The sequence below is a fragment of the Oncorhynchus mykiss genome, chromosome 18, assembly GCF_057628025.1.
Source record: "Oncorhynchus mykiss isolate SJ-2025 chromosome 18, ASM5762802v1, whole genome shotgun sequence".
In the NCBI taxonomy this organism is placed as follows: domain Eukaryota; kingdom Metazoa; phylum Chordata; class Actinopteri; order Salmoniformes; family Salmonidae; genus Oncorhynchus; species Oncorhynchus mykiss.
The window spans coordinates 73820454-73844463 of NC_143039.1; the positions used below are offsets into that span (position 1 = coordinate 73820454).

The 24010-nt window shown below is 44.4% G+C and overlaps 1 protein-coding gene across 5 annotated transcripts; it reads right to left on the reverse strand.

Annotated features, from left to right (window-relative positions):
• Positions 1–9631: 9631 nt before the first annotated feature.
• Positions 9632–21325, reverse strand: LOC110496715 (syntaxin-12). Of its 5 annotated transcripts, none has more exons than XR_016488628.1 (11): positions 20722–20868; positions 15252–15399; positions 15023–15092; positions 14775–14874; positions 14336–14473; positions 14200–14243; positions 12903–13005; positions 11829–11901; positions 11599–11694; positions 11396–11478; positions 9632–10438 (listed from the first exon to the last, which is right to left on the reverse strand). XR_016488628.1 is itself a non-coding variant. In XM_036953562.2 (11 exons), exons 3-11 carry the CDS (start codon positions 15349–15351, stop codon positions 10346–10348), a joined length of 804 nt encoding a protein of 267 aa, XP_036809457.2. In that variant the 5' UTR covers positions 15352–15399; positions 20722–20803; positions 21215–21325; the 3' UTR covers positions 9632–10345. The 5 variants fall into 5 exon arrangements, 4 of the variants coding, with proteins under 4 accessions (XP_036809457.2, XP_090065522.1, XP_090065520.1 ...); XM_036953562.2 differs by lacking the exon at positions 11599–11694 and adding an exon at positions 21215–21325 and having other exon boundaries at positions 20722–20803; XM_090209396.1 differs by lacking the exon at positions 11599–11694 and having other exon boundaries at positions 15252–15432; positions 20722–20841.
• Positions 21326–24010: the final 2685 nt, after the last annotated feature.

Consider the following 24010-nt stretch of genomic DNA (forward strand, 5'->3'; position numbering starts at 1 on the left):
ATGGGGCACCCAGACTGAGCCAGGCTGTTAGCCCTGACATGGGGCACCCAGACTGAGCCAGGCTGTTAGCCCTGACATGGGGCACCCAGACTGAGCAAGGCTCTTAGCCCTGACATGGGGCACCCAGACTGAGCCAGGCTGTTAGCCCTGACATGGGGCACCCAGACTGAGCCAGGCACTTAGCCCTGACATGGGGCACCCAGACTGAGCCAGGCTCTTAGCCCTGACATAGCCAGGCTCTTAGCCCTGACATGGGGCACCCAGACTGAGCCAGGCTCTTAGCCCAGACTGAGCCAGGCTCTTAGCCCTAACATGGGGCACCCAGACTGAGCCAGGCTCTTAGCCCAGACATGGGGCACCCAGACTGAGCCAGGCTGTTAGCCCTGACATGGGGCACCCAGACTGAGCCAGGCTCTTAGCCCTGACATGGGGCACCCAGACTGAGCCAGGCTGTTAGCCCTGACATGGGGCACCCAGACTGAGCCAGGCACTTAGCCCTGACATGGGGCACCCAGACTGAGCCAGGCTCTTAGCCCTGACATGGGGCACCCAGACTGAGCCAGGCTCTTAGCCCTAACATGGGACACCCAGAGGCCCTAGCCAGTCTGTATGTGCCAATGCTCCTCTCCGCTCGATCATCACCAACCGTGACCGACATCTGCAACCCATTACACCCCTTTATTATCCGCAGGTGAACCTCATGGAAAATGTGACACAAGTCATTGGAATATAAATACATAACACAATGGAACGCCCATTGGTGTTCATTATTTTATATATATGCCGTAGAGGCATTAGAAGCTGTCCTGGCTCATGTTGGCCCAATGACATATTAAGACACTTTATGTTGGTGTTTCCTTTACTTTGGCAGTTACCTGTAGGTCTTTTCAGTTGGCCTGTCTCCCTGTTATTAGACATGCTTTAGGTTGACATTTTAGTCATGTAGTAAACGCTGTAATCCCAGAGAGACTTACAGTTAGTGCGTCCATCTTAACACATCTAGGTGGGACAACCACATGTCACTGTCATAGTAAATACATTTTTCCTCAATAAAGTTGCGATCAGCAAGGTCAGAGATAGGGGTGCGTAGGGGGTTTTCATACTTTTTTTTCATACTGGTCCCCCATGTGAATCAACGCGGTATTGCAAGTGCCATGCTCTACCAACTGAGCCACACGGGACTACAGGTGTCGCCACCTGGGTGTCATCCACATAGCAATGATAGGAGACCATGAGAGGATATCACGGGCCGAGTGACTTGGTGTATAGAGAGAAGAGGAGAGGGCCTAGAACCGAGCCCTGGGGGACACCAGTAGTGCGAGTACGTGGTGCAGACACATATCCTCTCCACGTCACCTGGAGCGACCTGCCAGATAGGAAGCGATCCCAAGAGTGTGCAGAGCCTGAGACGCCCAGCCCTGAGAGGGTGGAGAGAAGGATCTAATGGTTCACAGTGTCGAAGGCAGCAGATAGATCTAGGAGGATGAGAACAGAGGAGAGAGAGTCAGCTTTGGCAGTGAGGAGAGACTCTGTGACACAGAGAAGAGCAGTCTCGGTTGAGTGACCCGTCTTGAAGCCTGAGTGGTTAGGGTCAAGAAGATCGTTCTGAGAGAGATAGCGAGAGAGTCGGTCAGAAACAGCACACTCAATTGTTTTGAAAAAGAAAAGAAAGAAGGGATACCAGTCTGTAGTTTTTCACGTCAAAGGAGTGGACTGTTGGTTTCTTGAGGAGTGGACTGTTGGTTTCTTGAGGAGTGGACTGTTGGTTTCTTGAGGAGTGGACTGTTGGTTTCTTGAGGAGTGGACTGTTGGTTTCTTGAGGAGTGGACTGTTGGTTTCTTGAGGAGTGGACTGTTGGTTTCTTGAGGAGTGGACTGTTAGTTTCTTGAGGGGTGGACTGTTGGTTTCTTGAGGAGTGGACTGTTGGTTTCTTGCGGAGTGGACTGTTGGTTTCTTGAGGAGGAGACTGTTGGTTTCTTGAGGAGTGGACTGTTGGCTTCTTGAGGAGTGGACTGTTGGTTTCTTGAGGAGTGGACTGTTGGTTTCTTGAGGAGGGGAGCGACTCGGGACATCTTGAAGTCAGAGGGGTTGAGATTCGGTTTCTTGAGGAGTGGACTGTTGGTTTCTTGAGGAGGGGAGCGACTCGGGACATCTTGAAGTCAGAGGGGTTGAGATTTGGTTTCTTGAGGAGTGGACTGTTGGTTTCTTGAGGAGTGGACTGTTGGTTTCTTGAGGAGTGGACTGTTGGTTTCTTGAGGAGTGGACTGTTGGTTTCTTGAGGAGTGGACTGTTGGTTTCTTGAGGAGTAGACTGTTGGTTTCTTGAGGAGTGGAGTGACTGGCCATTTTGAAGTCAGCTTGTTTTGCAAGCGTCACATTTCGGTGTGTGTGTGTGTAGGTGGTTCCCCTCGTGAAGCTTGCAGTGTCTGGCGCTGCCTTGTCATGCAAAACAGACATATGGCCTGTGTGTGGTACACCCGACTGCAAAATAATAAGGCAACCACAAAAGCAAACACGTGCATGTGCACACATGGGTACAATAGCAAATTCCACCAAACCTGCAGTACAGCTGTACTGGTCTGTGTTCCAAATGGCACCCTATTCTCTGGTCAGAAGCAAAGCACTTGGTCTAAAGTAGTGCACTAAATAGGGAATAGGATGCATTTGGAAGTATCCCTGGTTATGTTGGAAATGTGTCTTCCCCATTGCAAAAAAGCTACTGATTTCCATTCCACTGCCAGAATCTTCCTGGCATCCAAAAACAAGCCATTCCACTGCCAGAATCTTCCTGGCATCCAAAAACAAGCCATTCCACTGCCAGAATCTTCCTGGCATCCAAAAACAAGCCATTCCACTGCCAGAATCTTCCTGGCATCCAAAAACAAGCCATTCCACTGCCAGAATCTTCCTGGCATCCAAAAACAAGCCATTCCACTGCCAGAATCTTCCTGGCATCCAAAAACAAGCCATTCCACTGCCAGAATCTTCCTGGCATCCAAAAACAAGCCATTCCACTGCCAGAATCTTCCTGGCATCCAAAAACAAGCCATTCCACTGCCAGAATCTTCCTGGCATCCAAAAACAAGCCATTCCACTGCCAGAATCTTCCTGGCATCCAAAAACAAGCCATTCCACTGCCAGAATCTTCCTGGCATCCAAAAACAAGCCATTCCACTGCCAGAATCTTCCTGGCATCCAAAAACAAGCCATTCCACTGCCATAATCTTCCTGGCATCCAAAAACAAGCCATTCCACTGCCATAATCTTCCTGGCATCCAAAAACAAGCCATTCCACTGCCATAATCTTCCTGGCATCCAAAAACAAGCCATTCCACTGCCATAATCTTCCTGGCATCCAAAAACAAGCCATTCCACTGCCAGAATCTTCCTGGCATCCAAAAACAAGCCATTCCACTGCCAGAATCTTCCTGGCATCCAAAAACAAGCCATTCCACTGCCAGAATCTTCCTGGCATCCAAAAACAAGCCATTCCACTGCCAGAATCTTCCTGGCATCCAAAAACAAGCCATTCCACTGCCAGAATCTTCCTGGCATCCAAAAACAAGCCATTCCACTGCCAGAATCTTCCTGGCATCCAAAAACAAGCCATTCCACTGCCAGAATCTTCCTGGCATCCAAAAACAAGCCATTCCACTGCCAGAATCTTCCTGGCATCCAAAAACAAGCCATTCCACTGCCAGAATCTTCCTGGCATCCAAAAACAAGCCATTCCACTGCCAGAATCTTCCTGGCATCCAAAAACAAGCCATTCCACTGCCAGAATCTTCCTGGCATCCAAAAACAAGCCATTCCACTGCCAGAATCTTCCTGGCATCCAAAAACAAGCCATTCCACTGCCAGAATCTTCCTGGCATCCAAAAACAAGCCATTCCACTGCCAGAATCTTCCTGGCATCCAAAAACAAGCCATTCCACTGCCAGAATCTTCCTGGCATCCAAAAACAAGCCATTCCACTGCCAGAATCTTCCTGGCATCCAAAAACAAGCCATTCCACTGCCAGAATCTTCCTGGCATCCAAAAACAAGCCATTCCACTGCCAGAATCTTCCTGGCATCCAAAAACAAGCCATTCCACTGCCAGAATCTTCCTGGCATCCAAAAACAAGCCATTCCACTGCCAGAATCTTCCTGGCATCCAAAAACAAGCCATTCTAGAGGAATGTGCACAACACAACAATTCCAAATGCTGAAGCAATTATGGTGAGTCATCAGAGCCGGCCTGTATACCCAGGCCAGTGATAAAACCTGCTAATGCGTTCAGACAGACAGGGAGGAGAGTGTACAGTACAGTACAGTGGTGGGCCTCTGTTACACATACCAGGCACACCAAACACAACATGTGCAAAGAGTCTGGTTAAAGACTGAAGTACAGGAGGTGAACAAGTCCTAGTAAGGGCTTCCCATGATTATGGTGTAGATCTAATGTCTAAGAGCAGAAGGCCAACCAGGTAGGGGTCTAATGTGTAAGAGCAGAAGGCCAACCAGGTAGGGGTCTAATGTGTAAGAGCAGAAGGACAACCAGGTAGGGGTCTAATGTGTAAGAGCAGAAGGACAACCAGGTAGGGGTCTAATGTGTAGGAGCAGAAGGACAACCAGGTAGGGGTCTAATGTGTAAGAGCAGAAGGACAACCAGGTAGGGGTCTAATGTGTAAGAGCAGAAGGACAACCAGGTAGGGGTCTAATGTGTAGGAGCAGAAGGACAACCAGGTAGGGGTCTAATGTGTAGGAGCAGAAGGACAACCAGGTAGGGGTCTAATGTGTAGGAGCAGAAGGCCAACCAGGTAGGGGTCTAATGTGTAAGAGCAGAAGGCCAACCAGGTAGGGGTCTAATGTGTAAGAGCAGAAGGCCAACCAGGTAGGGGTCTGAATAGCATTCTCACATAGATGTTACTTTTGTCCAGGTGTGAAAGGGCAGTGTGGAGTGCAATAGAGATTGCATCTCCTATGGATCTGTTGGTGCGGTATGCAAATTGGAGTGGGTCTAGGGTTTCTGGGATAATGGTGTTGATGTGAGCCATGACCAGCTTTTCAAAGCATTTCATGGCTACAGATGTGAGTGCTACGGGTCGGTAATTTAGGCAGGTTACCTTAGTGTTCTTGGGCACAAGGACTATGGTGGTCTGCTTGAAACGTGTTGGCATTACAGACTCAGAGGTTGAAAATGTCAGAGAAGGCACTTGCCAGTTGGTCAGCGCATGCTCGGAGTACACCTCCTGGTAGTCCGTCTGGCCCTGCGGCCTTGTGAATGTTGAAGTGTTGAAAGATCAGCGTGCCAGAGGTGATGTTGCGTACCCTCACCACTTGGGTTCGGCCCATCAGGAAGTCAAGGATCTAGTCCTAAACTTGGTGACCAGCTTGGAGGAGACTATGGTGTTGAACGCTGATCTGTAGTCAATTAACAGCATTCTCACACATGTATTCTTCTTATCTAGGTGGGTGTGGAATGCAAATCAAATTGCATCATCTATGGATGTGTTGGAGCGGTATGCAAATTGGAATGGCTCTAGACACAGCAAGAACGGTAGAGATACTCTGAATGATCGGCTATGAAAAGCCAACTGACATTTACTTCTGAGGTGCTGACCTGTTGCACCATCGACAACCACTGTGATTATTATTATTTGACCCTGCTGGTCATTCATGAACATTTGTACATCTTGGCCATGTTCTGTTATAATCTCTACCCGGCACAGCCAGAAGAGGACTGGCCACCCCTCATAGCCTGGTTCCTCTCTAGGTTTCTTCCTAGGTGCCTGCCTTTCTCTGGTGTTTTTCCTAGCCACCTTGCTTCTACACCTGCATTGCTTGCTGTTTGGGGTTTTAGGCTGGGTTTCTGTACAGCACTTTGAGATATCAGCTGATGTAAAAAGGCCTTTATAAATACATTTGATTGATTGGATGATGGAGTTAATGTGTTTCATTGCCAGCCTTTCAAAGCACTTTAAAAAAAATGTTAACCTTTTATTTAACTTGGCAAGTCAGTTAAGAAAACATTCTTATTTACAACGACGGCCTACCCAGATGACGCTGTGCACTGCTTTATGGGACTCCCAATTACAGCCGAATGTGATGCAGCCTAGATTTGAACCAGGGACTGCAGTGACACCTCTTGCACTGAGATGCAGTGCCTTAGACCGCTGCACCACTCGGGAGCCTTTCATGATTACAGATGTGAGTGATACAAGGCAGTAGTCATTGTGGCATGAAGCCTTAAGAGTTCATAGGAACAGGAATGATGGTGGCAAATTAAAAGACATGAGGATTATAGACTGGGACAAGGAGAGGTTGAAAATGACAGTGCTCTGCGCCTGCTCTGAGAACGCGCCCTGGAATTTAGTCCGCCTTGCGAGTGTTTACCCGATTAAAGATCTTACTCACATCGGCCTCACATAGCGAGATCACCCAGTCCTCTGGTTCGATGGGGGCCCTCACGCACGGCACGGTGTTGTTATTGTCGAAGCGTATATAAAATGCATTGAGTTCGACTAGAAGAGAGGCATAGCTGGGCACGGTTGGGTCTTCCTTTGTAATCCGTAATGGACTATAGCTCCTTGTCACCATTAAGGGAAATGGCTTCTATAACCGATTCAAGTATCTTTTTGTGCCAGCTCCTAATTGGGAGGTCAAATGTTATGTTCCATTTGATGGCACAGAAGGTCCTTCTTGCCTTGTCTCTCAGATCGTTCACAGCTTCGTGGAAGTTACCTGTGGCGCTTAAGTCACCCTCAGGGTTTAGTTTAGGAACCCGTGACAATGGAGGGCCCTCTGAGTGAGTTGGTAGAGGCGAAGGGGTGGTTTGGAATTCACTGCCTGTCTGGTGTTCTGTCTGGAGTGTTGTATGCAAAGGGTCTGTATGTATGGCAGTGACTCAGCTGGAGGTTTCAGAGCCAGTAGAAGCAGATGTGAGAATCAATTACTTGGGCCACGTTCATCGTCTGTTTTAATGAAACACGCAAAAGCCAGGGAATCGTCCCACTCTGAAAGGACGGGATCTAACAGAACATACTTGTGACACCGTATAGACAGACTGTGAAGACTGCTTCTGCTGATACAAATGGGTGTCTTTACCTACTTATGAACTAAATGTGCATGTGTAAGCTATAAACCACGGCATACATCTAAACTTGTTTCATTGGTAATGAAATAATTAAACTCTACATTCTTATTGCCGTTCAGTGTGAATCTACATAGATGCAGTGCATCTGAACCAGATGGTTGAAATCAGCAGTTTGCAGCTCTTCCATGAACATGACATCTTCACCCTCAGCCTGTATTCAGAGCTGCACTGACACCTGCTGGCCACCATATTCTACCATATCCCCACCTCCGACAGGACAGTGTGTTTTTGGATTTTACCTTCACCGTACAAAACAAAGGTGACACACACACACACACACACACACACACACACACACTGAAATGTTTGTGGTAATCTTTCATCCCCAGTAAAAAAAAAAATATAAAAAAAAAAGGAACTTCTGTGCAAACCACTACATTTTTTTTTAAATTCAAAAGTACACCAATAAACACACTTTAGAATTGAGTATTTATACATACCGATAGAAGTAAAATAAATCCATTTAAAAAAACAGCTAGCTTTAAAACTGTGGTTGCATTTAACAGATTTATAGTCCAAGATTTTGTAATATATATATATATATATATATATATATATACATATATACATATATATATATATACATATATACATATATACACACACACACACACACACACACACACACACACAGTTGAAATTGGAAGTTTACATACACTTAGGTTGGAGTCATTAAAACTTGTTTTTCAACCACTCCACAAATGTCTTGATAAGAAACTATAGTTTTGGCAAGTCGGTTAGAACATCTACTTTGTGCATGACGCAAGTCATTTTTCCAACAATTGTTTACAGATTATTTCACATATAATTCACTGTATCACAATTCCAGTGGGTCAGAAGTCTACATACACTAAGTTGACCATGCCTTTAAACAGCTTGGAAAACAGCTTCCAGAAAATGATGTCATGGCTTTAGAAACTTCTGATAGGCTAATTGACATAATTTGAGTCAATTGGAGATGTACCTGTGGTTGTATTTCAAGGCCTACCTTCAAACTCAGTGCCACTTTGCTTGACATCATGGGGAAATCAAAAGAAATCAGAAAATAATTGTAGACCACCACAAGTCTGGTTCATCTTTGGGAGCAATTTCCAAACACCTGAAGGTACCACGTTCATCTGTACAAACAATAGTACGCAAGTATAAACACCATGGGACCACGCAGCCGTCATACCCCTCAGGAAGGAGACGCGTTCTGTCTCCTAGAAATGAACGTACTTTGGTGTGAAAAGTGCAAATCAATCCCTGAACAACAGCAAAGGACCCTGTGAAGATGCTGGAGAAAACAGGTACAAAAGTATCTATATCCACAGTAAAACGAGTCCTATATCGACAGAACCTGAAAGGCCGCTCAGCAATGAGCAACTGCACATGGGGACAAAGATCGTACTTTTTGGAGAAATGTCTGATGAAACAAAAATAGAACTGTTTGGCCATAATGACCATCGTTATGTTTGAAGGAAAACGGGGGAGGCTTGCAAGCCGAAGAACACCACCCCAACCATGAAACACGGGGGTGGCAGTATCTTATTGTGTGGGTGCTTTGCTGCAGGAGGGACTGGTGCACTTCACAAAATAGATGGCATCACGAGGAAAGAAAATTATGTGGATATATTGAAGCAACATCTCAAGACATCAGTCAGAAAGTTAAAGCTTGGTCGCAAATGGGTCTTCCAAATGGACAATGACCCCAAGCATACTTCCAAAGTTATGGATTAAGGACAACAAAGTCAAGGTATTGGAGTGGCCATCACAAAGCCCTGACCTCAATCCTATAGAAAATTTGTGGGCAGAACTGAAAAAGCTTGTGCGAGCAAGGAGGCCTTACAAACCTGACTCAGTTACACCAGCTCTGCCAGGAGGAATGGGCCAAAATTCACCCAACTTATTGTGGGAAGCTTGTGGAAGGCTACCTGAAACGTTTCACCCAAGTTAAACAATTTAAAGGCAATGCTACCAAATACTAATTGAGTGTATGTAAACTTCTGACCCACTGGGAATGTGATGAAAGAAATAAAAGCTGAATAAAATGAAAAGAATAAAAGCTGAAACATTTCATTCTTAAAATAAAGTGATGATCCTAACTGGCCTAAGACAGGGAATTTTCACTGTGATTAAATGTCAGGAATTGTGAAAAACTGAGTTTAAATGTATTTGGCTGAAGGTGTATGTAAAATTAAGACTTCAACTGTACACACACAGAGTTGCATCATAATGAGAATATCAGTGATAAAAACAGTTTAACAGCACATATACAACTATGATCGTATCCTGTTCGTCACCCCTATAAAGTCCCCGTTCCTCACCCCCTAATAAAGTCCCCGTTCCTCACCCCTAATAAAGTCCCTGTTCCTCTAACATGCTCATAAAGCAGGGAGGAACCATAAAGAATATAAAGTTACATTACAGAATACTACTGCAAGGGCTTGTTTCCCCTGACAACGATTATACCTAGTCCTACACAACAACAAAAAAATAAACATTCCGGCAACTGGTTGGCTCATGCAACGGTGTTATTACATGTATTTATTACAACCATAGTTTGTTATTATCATGTATAAAGTTCGATAAAACAAAGTTGCTAATCAGAACTTCATCTCACCTAAGCAATATAAAGACTACGAGGTGGTTTCCTCAACACAGATTAAGGCTAGTCCTGGACGACAACAAAACAAGCTCAATGGAAAATCTCCATCAAAAAAATGTATTTTAGTCGAGGTTTAATGTGTGTTGGGGGAAACCTCTCCTATAACTTGAACGGAGTGGGACACTAAACTGCTTACACACAAAAAAGGTGTCAGAAATGTACAGGTTACAAAAATCATTGACACCCTTACAATGATAACAATTATTCTGCTTTTGTAAATACAATGAATGTTTGTGTTAGTGCAGTAATATCACAAACAGATAAGAGTCTCTTTTTATTAATCCACGCTCTCCAATACTCTCCTTCATTTGAATAGAAATACTACCGCCTTGTCTCAGAGAGGAGGTTAGCGGGAGGCCTTGAGCTCAGGAGGGGCGGGGGTCAGGTAACAGGTAAGGTTACATCTCAGACCCATCCCTTTGCCCCTAATGCCACTCCCCTGACCTCTGACCCCTGCCAGCAGTGAGCTAGCCGGGAATCCCTTTCTCAAACCGCTCCAGGGGCTAGTGTTTCAGGTTGGGGGTCAAAACGAATAAAGAAGAAGGTTGGGTGTAGTCTCTTCTCATTGGGTGGCTTGCCAGATGATGATGCCTAGTATGGTCAGTACTATGGACAGGACCACGGCCAAGATGCACATCTTCTTACGGGACTTTTGCTGAGGGGAGAGACAGAGGGATGGGTGGGTTGGTGACAGTTGAGATGCAGAAACAGAACTGTTGCTACCAGACTCTTATTATACTGCTCAGTTTATACACTTTCAACACCTAGCAGAGTCCATGCCCTGATGAACTCAGGCTGTTCGGAGAGCAAAAGGATCAACAGCCAATCCAGTAGTGCGAAAGCTACAGTGAGCCTAAATTGATCAATCGTTCCATGATTTCACTGAGAATATGCAGAATATACAACTTAAATGTTCCCCTCGCTCTCCCACGGCTCAGTTCCCCTCGCTCTCCCACGGCTCAGTTCCCCTCGCTCTCCCACGGCTCAGTTCCCCTCGCTCTCCCACGGCTCAGTTCCCCTCGCTCTCCCACGGCTCAGTTCCCCTCGCTCTCCCACGGCTCAGTTCCCCTCGCTCTCCCACGGCTCAGTTCCCCTCGCTCTCCCACGGCTCAGTTCCCCTCGCTCTCCCACGGCTCAGTTCCCCTCGCTCTCCCACGGCTCAGTTCCCCTCGCTCTCCCACGGCTCAGTTCCCCTCGCTCTCCCACGGCTCAGTTCCCCTCGCTCTCCCACGGCTCAGTTCCCCTCGCTCTCCCACGGCTCAGTTCCCCTCGCTCTCCCACGAGACAATCCTCCTGAAAATGAATGGGATCCCTCATTTTAAAATCGGCAGCCATCGCTAGCACGCATGTTTATTTAACATGTATTTAAACTAGGCAAGTCAGTTATGAACAAATTCTTATTTACAATGACGGCCTACACCGGGCCAAACCAAGCCGCCACTGGGACAATTGTGCGCCGCCCTATGGGACTCCCAATCATGGCCGGTGGCGATACAGCCTGGAATCGAACTAGGGTCTGTAGTGACACCTCTAGCACTGAGATGCAGTGCCTTAGACCGCTGCACCACTCGGGAGTAGAGTCTTACTCTGCAACAGTGATAAATCCTCTTACCTGGAAGTAGGCGGCTCTCTGAAGCTGTTCTGTCCCTCGGTCTACGTGGACCTCGGCACTCTCCACGTTGGCCTCTATGCTGTCTGTCATGTAAACACACACAGAGAGAAGGGTGACACACCCTGGCTCAGCTTTGCCTTATGGCGGGTCAGCTAATCATTAAAAACACATACACTACCGGTCAAAAGTATTAGAACACCTACTCATTCACATATAGCGTAGATGCATTTTCATTTCAAACAAGGAGCATCAGCAGAGTTGTTCCAATAACACACGTGTTGGTGGGTCAGCTGTTCTACCTGGAAGCATGTGCATCGAGGGGAAATGCAATCATAAAGAGACTTCAAATCACGTTTTAGAGTGGTGGGTGTTTATGAAGGAAGTGACAGATTGGGGTTCTGTAATGCAGTACTCCAACAGCGACGGGACTCACCAATCATCTCTCCCTGATCATGGATCATCACTGCCAGGTCCTTGAAGATCTGGTTCACATCCAAGATGTCCGACTGAAATAACAAAATGAGAAAGGTAATGCTGAAATAACAACTCAATGAGAAAGGTAATGCTGAATTAACACCATAACTCAATGAGAAAGGTAATGCTGAATCAACAACACAACTCTATGAGAAAGGTAATGCTAAATTAACACCATAACTCAATGAGAAAGGTAATGCTGTATTAACACCATAACTCAATGAGAAAGGTAATGCTGTATGAACACCATAACTCAATGAGAAAGGTAATGCTGAAATAACTTAACTCAAGTGAGAAAGATAATTATCCTGTTTATGCCAGGTGATGAACATAGACATTGGTCTGGTCCCCAGGCGCTGCCTGAATCCTAAAATAAGGATTTCTTTCTGGATCAAAATGGAGCTTAGGTGGTGGATGTGGCAGGGGCGTGGCTAAACATTGTAGAGGCCCGCCCGTTGACCGCAGGGACACAGAACGATACACTGAATGTACAAAATATTAGGAACACCTGCTATTTCCATGACAGACTGACCAGGTGAAAGCTATGATACCTTATTGATGTTACTTGTTAAAGCCACATCAAAATCAGTGTAGATGAAGGGGAGGATTTGGGTTAAAGAAGGATTTTTAAGCCTTGAGACATGGATTGTGTGTGTGTGCCATTCAGAGGGTCAATGGGAAAGACAAAAGATTGAAGTGCCTTTAAACGCGGTATGGTAGTAGGTGCCAGGTGCACCGGTTTGTCTCAAGAACTACAACACTGCTGGGTTTTTCCACACTCAACAGTTTCCCATTTGTATCAAGAATGGTCCACCACCCAAAGGACATCCAGCCAACTTGACACAACTGTGGGAAGCATTGGAGTCGACAAGGGCCAGCATCCCTGTAGAACGCTTTCAACACCTTGTAGAGTCCATGACCTGATGAATTGAGGCTGTTCTGAGGGCAAAAGGGGAGGTGCAACTCCATATGAGGAAGGTGTTCCTAATGTATTGAAATACAGAGATGGAGGGAGCGTGTGAGAGAGTTTTACCTCTAGCTGTCTGATGTTTGTCTCTCTCTCCTTGAGAAGCGCCAAGTCCTCTTCTGTTATGGCCTCCTCTGTCTGTGTGATTGTCGGAGCCCAATCATCTTGGCTGTAGAAAAGGACAGTGAGAAAACACATTTTGGAGAGAAGGAGTGTTATGAGATTGATGAATAATGACTAAATGAGGTATATATTATATAGCTTAAAACTACAACTAAACAGAATACTACTACGTTACTGTATGGATGTATGAATCTTATTATAATCATGTTACTGAATATAATGTGTGTAATTATAATCAATAATTAGTACAAGGACTGTCTGTTCCTTATTAGAAACGAATGGAGTTATCGTCAGACTGGCTGGAATGCTGTGTTCCTTACAGGACATCCTGTCTCTACACAGGGAGAGGAGAGACCTTGGGCTAGTAGTAGATTATTTAACAGGTGGTGGACGATGTGGGAAGGCTTGTGAACTATACTGACATGGTATCGGAGTGGATTGAAGGACAGTTTAAAACCTATGACGTCATTTTTAGTATATAACCCGTTGTAAATTGTACCATGGTCAGTACTCTCGAGAATAAACGCTATTGATTGATTTTGAGACTGTTCTCTGTCCATTTGATGCAAATAAGTATCTTACAAATTCTTAGAAATGGGCAGAGTGTTTTAATTGAATTGGTTGATAAAGGAATTGTATTCCTATGTGTTTAACAAGGAGATATTTAAGAGACCAGGAACCATATCCTGAAGTAGAGGAGTATTAAAACATCCTCCTTAGAGAGAGAGAGAGAAAGAGAGAAAGAGAGAAAGACAGAGAGACAGAGAGAGACAGAGAGAGACAGAGAGAGACAGAGAGAGACAGAGAGAGACAGAGAGAGACAGAGAGAGACAGAGAGAGACAGAGAGAGACAGAGAGAGACAGAGAGAGACACAGAGAGACACAGAGACACAGAGACACACAGAGACACAGAGACACACAGAGACAGACACAGAGACAGACACAGAGACAGACACAGAGACAGACACAGAGACAGACACAGAGACAGACACAGAGACAGACACAGAGACAGACACAGAGACAGACACAGAGACAGACACAGAGACAGACACAGAGACAGACACAGAGACAGACACAGAGACAGACACAGAGACAGACACAGAGAGACAGAGAGACAGAGAGACAGAGAGACAGAGAGACAGAGAGACAGAGAGACAGAGAGACAGAGAGACAGAGAGACAGAGAGACAGAGAGACAGAGAGACAGAGAGACAGAGAGACAGAGAGAAGCTTGAACGTACTTATCAAAAGACACAAGCTGTTCCTCAGAGACACCATCTTCAGCCTGACAAGAGAGGAGCCAGGCATTACAAACAAAATATCCACTTGAAAGTTTGAAAATAGAAAACCTAGCCAACGGTATGACATTGGCCTTACTGAGAGACGGGAACCAGCTCGGGCTCTGGCCACAGACTCCTTCTCCTTCTGTGCTGCCTGGCGCTGTACGGCCTGGAAGTTGTTGAGGGCAGCGGAGAAATCATTCATCAGTCGGTCCTTCTGGATCTTCTGTTGCCTCTGTGGGTTGAGAAGAAGAACAAAATGAGTCATTCAAAACAGATGGTCATGGTCAGTGAGTTGCCACAGTCATTGTCAAGGAGTGGTGTAGGGTGAAGACGCCCCTAGACATTGATCTTGGGTCAGTTTTGCATTTCCCCCCCAGTAATGGTTGAAGTTAGGATTGCGGGGGAGGGGAATCTGATGCTAGATCAGTACCTATGGGAAACGTCAACCTGGAGTCATTCAAAACACGAAGGTTAACAGTTGTCGTTGTTGAGGAGTCAGTCACAGACACAATCTCATTGGAACGGACACTGACCTGCTCTGAAGGTGCTGAAGATGGTGAGACGAAGCCCAGGTCTTTCAGGTGCTTGTTGGTCTCCTTGGCCAGCTGGTTTGTGAAGTGCTGTATCTGCTGCCTGAATGAACCGATGTCCAAAGGACAGTAAGGGAGATAGCAGACTCTCAGGGAGTAACAGAACACACACATTTATGGTGTGTTCTGTGTTCGGCGCATTAATACGTTTGTCAGTGTATGTAGTAGCAAAACAACAAGGATTTACTTACAGACCGTCCCTCAGTTTGCTGGTGTCTTGTTCTGTCCCCAGCTGATTCACCATGCTCTTTATCTTGGCAGCTGGGAAGTGCGAAAACATACATCCTCTAAACTGTAGGCTTTAGGATACATCTAGCATAGACTGTTACAAAGTCTTGACTTGCATGAATGACTCTTAAAATTACTTTTAAAAAAAAACGTATACCCCTTGGTTTGCCCAATCTCTGCAGCAATACGTACTGTTCTGTGTGATCTTCTGGATGTTGGCGCTGCAAGTCTGGGTGAGGGTATTGGAGTCTCGTGGCTGGGTGAGATAGCGGTCTGCTTTACCAGAAGACATTGCGGCCTGTCCGGTGTGCTCTTTTTCCTGGGTGAAGACTGCTGGGGGCTGGGTGGCAGGTATATTGGGAACGTATGTATACTACCGTTCAAAAGGTTTGGGGGGGGGTCACTTAAAAATGTTCTAATTTTCCATGAAAACATACATGAAATGAGTTGCAAAATGAATAGGAAATATAGTCAAGACTAGGGTTGCAAAGGGTCAGGAACTTTTCGGTCAATTTCCATGGGAAGTTTAGCCCTGGAATTTTGCTTAAATTCATTTAAAAATTACAAATAAAGTTATAAGCTAACAGTGAACCTTTTTTTGTGAGATACATACACACACACACACACACACACACACACACACACACACACACATATATGTATCCAAGGCAGTTCTAGGTCTTGTGGCATATTTTGGTTCAACTATCCCTAGTTCAATGGAATTGCAACACTGCATGCACAGTGCATTCTTCCAGCACATGTACAGCTGATTCTCAAGATCTTGCACACACTAATGAGATGCTATTGAGCCCACACTACTACATTGTCTGAACCAAGGACAACATGCTTTCTGGTAAGTTTAGATTACAATACCAGGTGGGGTGAATATATTTTATATGACATACATGATTTTTTGTTAACTAGTAAATAGTTGCCTACAGCAAAGTGTGTATCAATTATATCTAACTTGTTAATAATTTCTGCTAGCTAGTTTTAGCTTGCTTGAGCCTGCTAACTGAGGAGTGTTAATACACCTGTTTCCATACATGTTTCATTTTAAAACATTTATCTTACAAAGGAATTGTTTAATCTAACTGCTTAACTATTTATCTGTACATGGAATTGTATTTGGTGCTTGTTTTTTTTTTTTTGCTCGTTTTTTTCTCATCTTCACAGGAAACTGCCACGGGCACTATCCGGTGTGGAGACATTTCACTGCAGCTAATGTAGAAGGAAAAGCTGTGTACATTTGTAAATACTGCAAATACTGTGCTAAATCATATGTTAAGAATGCAACAAAGATGCAGAATAATCTGGCCAAGTGCATAAAGTTCCCTCAGCGCTCACAACAAGCAACCTCGGACAAAAGTCCCTCTACTTCTATTGGAAGTGAAAAGGATGAATCAGACACCTTATCGATAGCAACAGTTCATGGTCCTCCTGGAATCAGAGGTTTGTTTGACTCAATGGAGGAACGTAGTCAGATAAACACTGATGAATGTCTTGCTCGAGCTGTGTATGCAACTGGTTCACCTCTGGCAATGTGTATTGGAAGAGATGTCTGAATGTTCTTCGCCCAGCATACACCCCCTCCAATCAAACATGCTTTATTTACTCATTTGTTGGTTGCAGAGTTCAACAGAGTTCAAGGGAAGGTCAAGCAAATCATAGAGACCGTATTGCAATCATCTCTGATAGGTTGTTGAATATTCGTGGGCAAGGAATAATTACCTACATCTCTACCCCTCAACCAGTAGTCTACAAGAGCACAGACACGAGGGACAACAGACACACCGGTCTCTACATTGCAGATGAGCTGAAGGCAAACATCAATGACCTTGGACCACAGAAGGTATTTGCACTGGGGACAGACAATGCTGCAAACACGAAGGCTGCTTGGTCTAAAGTGGAGAAATCCTACCCTCACTTCGCACCCAGCTAAGCAAATGGTTAGGTATGTGAAGGGTCATCAAGTTATAGCAGCAATCTACCTCACCAAGCAAAGTGAGAAGAATAAGAGCACCACATTGAAGCTGCCCAGCAACACCCGTTGGGGTGGTGTTGCCATCATGTTTGACAGTCTCCTGGAGGGGAAGGAGTCTCTCCAAGAAATGACCATATCACAGTCTTCTGATATGGACAGCCCCATCAAGAGGATCCTCCTGGATGATGTATTTTGGGAGAGAGTGGTAAGCAGCCCGAAACTCCTGAATGCAATACTGTCTGATGTTCAGACTCTGCTTGCAGATGTAAGAGAAGAAATCCGTACTGCCCTGCCCACTTCACTGTTGCTCCAAGCAGAGGAAACTGCAGTTCTGAAATACATCAAAAAGCGTGAAGATTTCTGCCTGAAGCCCATACACACCGCAGAATACATGTTGAACCCCAAGTACGCTGGCAAGAGCATCCTGTCTGGTGCAGAGATCAACAAGGCCTATGGTGTTATCACTACCGTGTCTCGCCACCTTAGCCTGAATGAATGAAAGGTTCTTGACAGTCTGGCCAACTACACTTCCAAGCAAGGGCTTTGGGATGAAGATGCAATATGGCAGTCGTGCCAACATATCTCATCAGCCACCTGGTGGAAGGGACTTTGTGGATCTGAGGCTCTTTCCCCTGTTGCCTCCATCAACCTCCAAATCCAACCAACATCAGCCGCCTCAGATCGCAACTGGTCCTTCTTTGGGAACACACACACACACCAAATCACGCAACAGGCTGACCAATACAAGGGTTGAAAAATCGGTGGCCATCTGGGCAAATGTGAGGCTTTTTGAGCCTGACAACGAGCCATGCTCAACAAGGTTGGAAAGTGACAGTGAAGATGAGGCGTCAGAGTCTGATGTTCAAGAGGTGGACATTGAGGAGGTCCAGGGAGAAGACGTGGAAGCCTGAGAGGAAGACAACCAAAGCTTTAGTTTCTAGACTGTCATCTTACAAATGTGTTGAAAACATTTTTGGGAGATGTGATGGATCATTCCAATATTACCTTTGTTGTTGTTAAGCGAAAACATCCCATGTGAAGAGTCAACTCATTTAATGAATGCTCAATTCGTAACAAATTATTATATACAAATTTTTTTTTTCTATTGGAAGGATTTAATCATTTGCAATTATGTCTACTTATGATAAAAGGTTTATGTTTATCTCCATATGATATAAATATCCAATACAAATAACATCTACATTTAAACAGTATTAATATTAATTTGCATATATTTCCATTAATTCCCACGTAAAGTTTCCATCTCTGAATATTCCCCAAACTGTGCAATCCTAGTGAAGACGTTGACAAGGTTATGAATAATGTTTTTTAAATTAAATAAGTGTGTCCTTCAAACTTTGCTTTCGTCAAAGAATCCTCCATTTGCAGCAATTACAGCCATGCAGACCTTTGGCATTCTCGTTGTCAATTTGTTGAGGTAATCTGAAGAGATTTCACCCCATGCTTCCTGAAGCACCTCCCACAAGTTGGATTGGCTTGATGGGCACTTCTTACGTACCATACGGTCAAGCTGCTCCCACAACAGCTCCATAGGATTGAAATCCGATGAATGTTCTGGCCACTCCATTATAGACAGAATACCAGCTGACTGATTCTTTCCTAAATAGTCCTTGCATAGTTTGGAGCTATGCTTTGGGTCATTGTCTTGTTGTAGGAGGAAATTAGCTCCAATTAAACTCTGTCCACAGGGTATGGCATGGTGTTGCAAAATGGAGTGATAGCCTTCCTTCTTCATGATCCCTTTTACCCTGTACAAATCTCCCACTTTACCACCACCAAAGCACCCCCAGACCATCACATTGCCTCCACCATGCTTGACAGATGGCGTCAAGCACTCCTCCAGCATCTTTTCATTTTTTCTGCGTCTCACGAATGTTCTTTGTGATCCGAACACCTCAAACTTAGATTCGTCTGTCCATAACACTTTTTTCCAATCTTCCTCTGTCCAGTGGCTGTGCTCTTTTGCCCATCTTAATCTTTTATTTTTATTGGCCAGTCTGAGACATGTCTTTTTCTTTACAACTCTGCCTAGAAGGCCAGCATCCCGGAGTCGCCTCTTCACTGTTGATGTTGAGACTGGTGTTTTAAGGGTACTATTTAATGAAGCTGCCAGTTGAGGACCTGTGAGCCGTCTGTTTCTCAAACTAGACACTCTAATGTACTTGTCCTCTTGCTCAGTTGTGCACCGGGGCCTCCCACTCCTGTTTCTGTTCTGGTTTGAGCCAGTTTGCGCTGTTCTGTGAACAGAGTAGTACACAGCGTTGTACGAGATCTTCAGTTTCTTGGCAATTTCTCGCATGGAATAGCCTTCATTTCTCAGAACAAGAATAGACTGACGAGTTTCAGAAGAAAGTTCTTTGTTTCTGGCCATTTTGGGCCTGTAATCAAACCCACAAAAGCTGATGCTCCAGATACTCAACTAGTGTAAAGAAGGCCAGTTTTATTGCTTCTTTAAAATCACCACAGTTTTCAGCTGTGCTAACATAATTACAAAAGGGTTTTTTAAATTAGCCTTTAAATATGATAAACTTGGATTAGCTAGCACAACGTGCCATTGGAACACAGGAGTGATGGTTGCTGATAATGGGCCTCTGTACGCCCATGTAGATATTCCATTAAAAATCAGTCGTGTCCAGCTACAATAGTCATTCACAACATTAACAATGTATACACTGATCAATTTTATGTTATTTTAATGGACAAAAAAAAGTGCTTTTCTTAAAAAAAACATTTCTAAGTGACCCCAAACGTTTGAACGGTAGTGTAGGTAGGTGGGTGAAAACTCTGGGGGAGGAGAAAGTAGAAACTCGTTTTTTTTGTTTTGCTATCAATACTGTGAGAACAGAGATAATGTTATCAAACAAGTTTGTACAAAGATGTGATACATTTATTAGGCCTAAATTACATAACAGCTAAATGCCTAGTCCTAACTGGAGAAAAGTGCTGTCATAGATTCATAATGAAGTGTGATGACATTACAATAGTATCTGTTAAAAGTAATGACTACACACTTTTGCAATCCGTTTGAGTCAGTTCAACAATAGCTTTTCTTAGTAAGGGTATCTAGGATAACCATTAGCTAATCGACGTTATGTTCATCACATCCCATTAGGCAGGAGGGGTCCAAGAAACACAGACAGTGGCAGTGAAGAGCAGACATTCACTCCCAAAATATCATCAGACTGCCACATGCCTCCTCAATCTCTGGCTAGCTTGCTCAAAGTGGGACACAAACAATAGTTAGCCCTCGTTTCTGGGTAGTTCCTTCATAATGTAGCTAATTAACGTTAGGTAAATCAAATTATTTACAGTTAGCTATCTAACGTTAAGGCTAACTAGATTGGTCTAACGTAGCAAGCTACCTAACTCAAGTTATCCATAAAACTAGATAACTGTTATGTTTATTAGCACGTAACTTGCCATCTAATGATGAGTGCACTAACTTATATAAATGAAATGACTATTTTTGCCGACAGGTATCCGAGTCTGAAGCTGCTGTAAATATCCGTTAGCTAGCACAGAGACATCAGATGAGGAAGATAAACCGCCCCAGACAACGAATTGGAGAACCGTGTCAACAAAATGTGCCTTTTTAATTCCACCATGAGCTTATACATTAACGTAGTTCCCTTGAAACCGAAAATAATACATGCTTACTTGTTCAGCTGGCTGTAGCAAACATCCGTTTTGCACCTTCGTCAAAAAGACACCGTCCCAACACCAACGATGTGTATAAACCCTGGAAAACAGACAGCAAGACGTTGGATCCACTGACAAGATAAATGACTCTCCGCCCCTAACAACGGCTGTCTAGCTCCCGCCTTTCCTTTCTTCTGATTGGTGGATACGTCTCACCCATTTTTTTATTTATATTTTGATCATTGTTGACGTCACCCGCCTGTATTTTTATATTATTATTATATTAATATATTTCTAGCCTCATGTCTCATGAATATGCATAGCCATCTTGAGACAACGCCCATGTGCTTTTTCTAAAAAATTGCCGGATGTGTCACGTATCATACTTATCAGTTCACTCGTAGTAATGTACGCGTTACTAAATTCATAATCGAGCAAATAAACCTCACGTAGGAAATAAGCAATTCTTTTGTTTACCAAATAGGTGAGACGGAAGAAAAAAAATAGCCACCTGCTAGAGGGAGACAGATTTCCTCCGAATGGAATCCTCTCTCTTCTTCTCTGCTGACAGGGAACGCTTCGTTAAAGACACCGCGTAGCCATCTTTTTATTTATTTAACTAGGCAGTTAAGACCAAACTCTTATTCACAATGACCCCGGCCATTCCCGGAGGACGCTGGGCCAATTGTGCACCGCCCAATTGGGACTCCCAATCACGGCCGGTTGTGATACAGCCTGGAATCGAACCACAAATGCAGTGCCTTAGACCGCTGCGCCGCTAGGGAGCCCCAAAATATGTTTGGTACTCCATTGTAAAACATTTTGTAAGCTATAGAAATGCCTTTATGTCTACATTGGTTTTTGACACGTGTATTCTATTACAGACGCCATCATTTTATTTATTTAACATTTAACTAGTCTTTTTTTTAATCCTTCAAATATTTTTGTTGTTGAGAATACTAAATGTTAATGTCCCCACTACAAAAAAAAAGTTCAAATACATGTAATTTTGTCCTTGAAGCATTTAATTGAAATACAGTAGAATTCCATTAATGCCTATGGAGGACTTATTCCACTGGGGAGTGCAAATATTGCCGACCTGTGTCGTCAACGCCTCTCAACTGCCAATACACAGCTTCAACAATCCAGTGTTTAATGCCGAATTCAAGTGCCGGTCGGAACTAGGAAATGTACGACTTGCTATCTGGTTGTAGTTCTACACATCCACCCAGTTACCAAGGTATATCTTTCCTAGTTACCAAGGTAGATATTTCCTAGTTTCCTAGTTCTGACTAGCACATGAACACTGCATTATATACATCCTTGTCCATAACTGTCATCTGTCATTGCATACAGGCCTTGGTTGTGAGTAAAGCGTATGGTAATGAAGTGGATAGTCAATCAAATCAGTTTTTAAAAAGGTATCGTCATTTTGATAAAAACAATATGTACATAGTGTAAGTCAAATAAAAGAAGGAAGAAGTTTCACAACTGCAGAAGATGATTACAAAAAGGAATTCAAACTAAAAAAAAAAACCAAAAAAACACACAAACTCAAGAGTATACCTAGTCATGCAAAATAATCTCAAATCCTGTCCACCATGGGATTCATTCAATGGAGGTCCCTCTGGCTATGGCAGCCCATGCCTCCCCCTTCAGTCACTGGGAAACCTTGCGACCGTCATGTGGTGTTCTGTTGATTGAACCGGCCATGCGGAGCCCTCTCAATAGAGGCCGGGGCACATTAAGCAGTGTACAATGTTTTTGGAACGTTGAGATAGAAACAAAATATAGAACAATCACCTCAGTCAGCTCGGTGACATGTAGAAGGAAATCACCTCAGCTCGGTGACATGTAGAAGGAAATCACCTCAGCTCTGTGACATGTAGAAGGAAATCACCTCAGCTCTGTGACATGTAGAAGGAAATCACCTCAGTCAGCTCTGTGACACGTAGAAGGAAATCACCTGTCAGCTCTGTGACACGTAGAAGGAAATCACCTCAGCTCTGTGACACGTAGAAGGAAATCACCTCAGTCAGCTCTGTGACATGTAGAAGGAAATCACCTCAGCTCTGTGACATGTAGAAGGAAATCACCTCAGTCAGCTCTGTGACATGTAGAAGGAAATCACCTCAGCTCTGTGACATGTAGAAGGAAATCACCTCAGCTCTGTGACACGTAGAAGGAAATCACCTCAGCTCTGTGACATGTAGAAGGAAATCACCTCAGTCAGCTCTGTGACATGTAGAAGGAAATCACCTCAGCTCTGTGACATGTAGAAGGAAATCACCTCAGCTCTGTGACATGTAGAAGGAAATCACCTCAGCTCTGTGACACGTAGAAGGAAATCACCTCAGCTCTGTGACACGTAGAAGGAAATCACCTCAGCTCTGTGACACGTAGAAGGAAATCACCTCAGTCAGCTCTGTGACATGTAGAAGGAAATCACCTCAGTCAGCTCTGTGACATGTAGAAGGAAATCACCTCAGTCAGCTCTGTGACATGTAGAAGGAAATCACCTCAGCTCTGTGACATGTAGAAGGAAATCACCTCAGTCAGCTCTGTGACACGTAGAAGGAAATCACCTCAGCTCTGTGACACGTAGAAGGAAATCACCTCAGCTCTGTGACACGTAGAAGGAAATCACCTCAGCTCTGTGACATGTAGAAGGAAATCACCTCAGCTCTGTGACATGTAGAAGGAAATCACCTCAGTCAGCTCTGTGACATGTAGAAGGAAATCACCTCAGCTCTGTGACATGTAGAAGGAAATCACCTCAGCTCTGTGACACGTAGAAGGAAATCACCTCAGTCAGCTCTGTGACATGTAGAAGGAAATCACCTCAGCTCTGTGACATGTCATTTCTATCTGCAGCCGTTCCACAACATTGTATTTTTGCTAAACTCTATGTGACTGGAAACAACTGTCATTTTGGTTGGGACAATTCTATAGGACATTTCTACCTGGCAACATGATACATATGTTTATTCTTACTTTACAAACACATATGTGTAACGGATGTGAAACGGCTAGCTTAGTTAGCGTGGGCGCTAAATAGCGTTTCAATCAGTGACGTCACTTGCCCTGAGACCTTGAAGTAGTGGTTCCCCTTGCTCTGCAAGGGCCGCGGCTTTTGTGGAGCGATGGGTAACGACGCTTCGTGGGTGACTGTTGTTGAGGTGTGCAGAAGGTCCCTGGTTCGCGCCCGGGTATGGGCGAGGGGACGGTTTAAACTTATACTGTTACATATGGAAACAGACGGAAGGCAGTGTAACACTGCAGATTACTCAATCACTTACTCCTCAAT

Coding starts and splice junctions, on each gene's coding strand:
- LOC110496715 (XM_036953562.2), bottom strand. CDS start 15,351: ATGTCTTCTGGTAAAGCAGACCGCTATCTCACCCAGCCACGAGACTCC. Junction 14,875..15,022: donor AGCAAACTGAGGGACGGTCT/GTAAGTAAATCC, acceptor CGGTTCATTCAG/GCAGCAGATACAGCACTTCA. Junction 14,474..14,774: donor CTTCAGCACCTTCAGAGCAG/GTCAGTGTCCGT, acceptor CTCAACCCACAG/AGGCAACAGAAGATCCAGAA.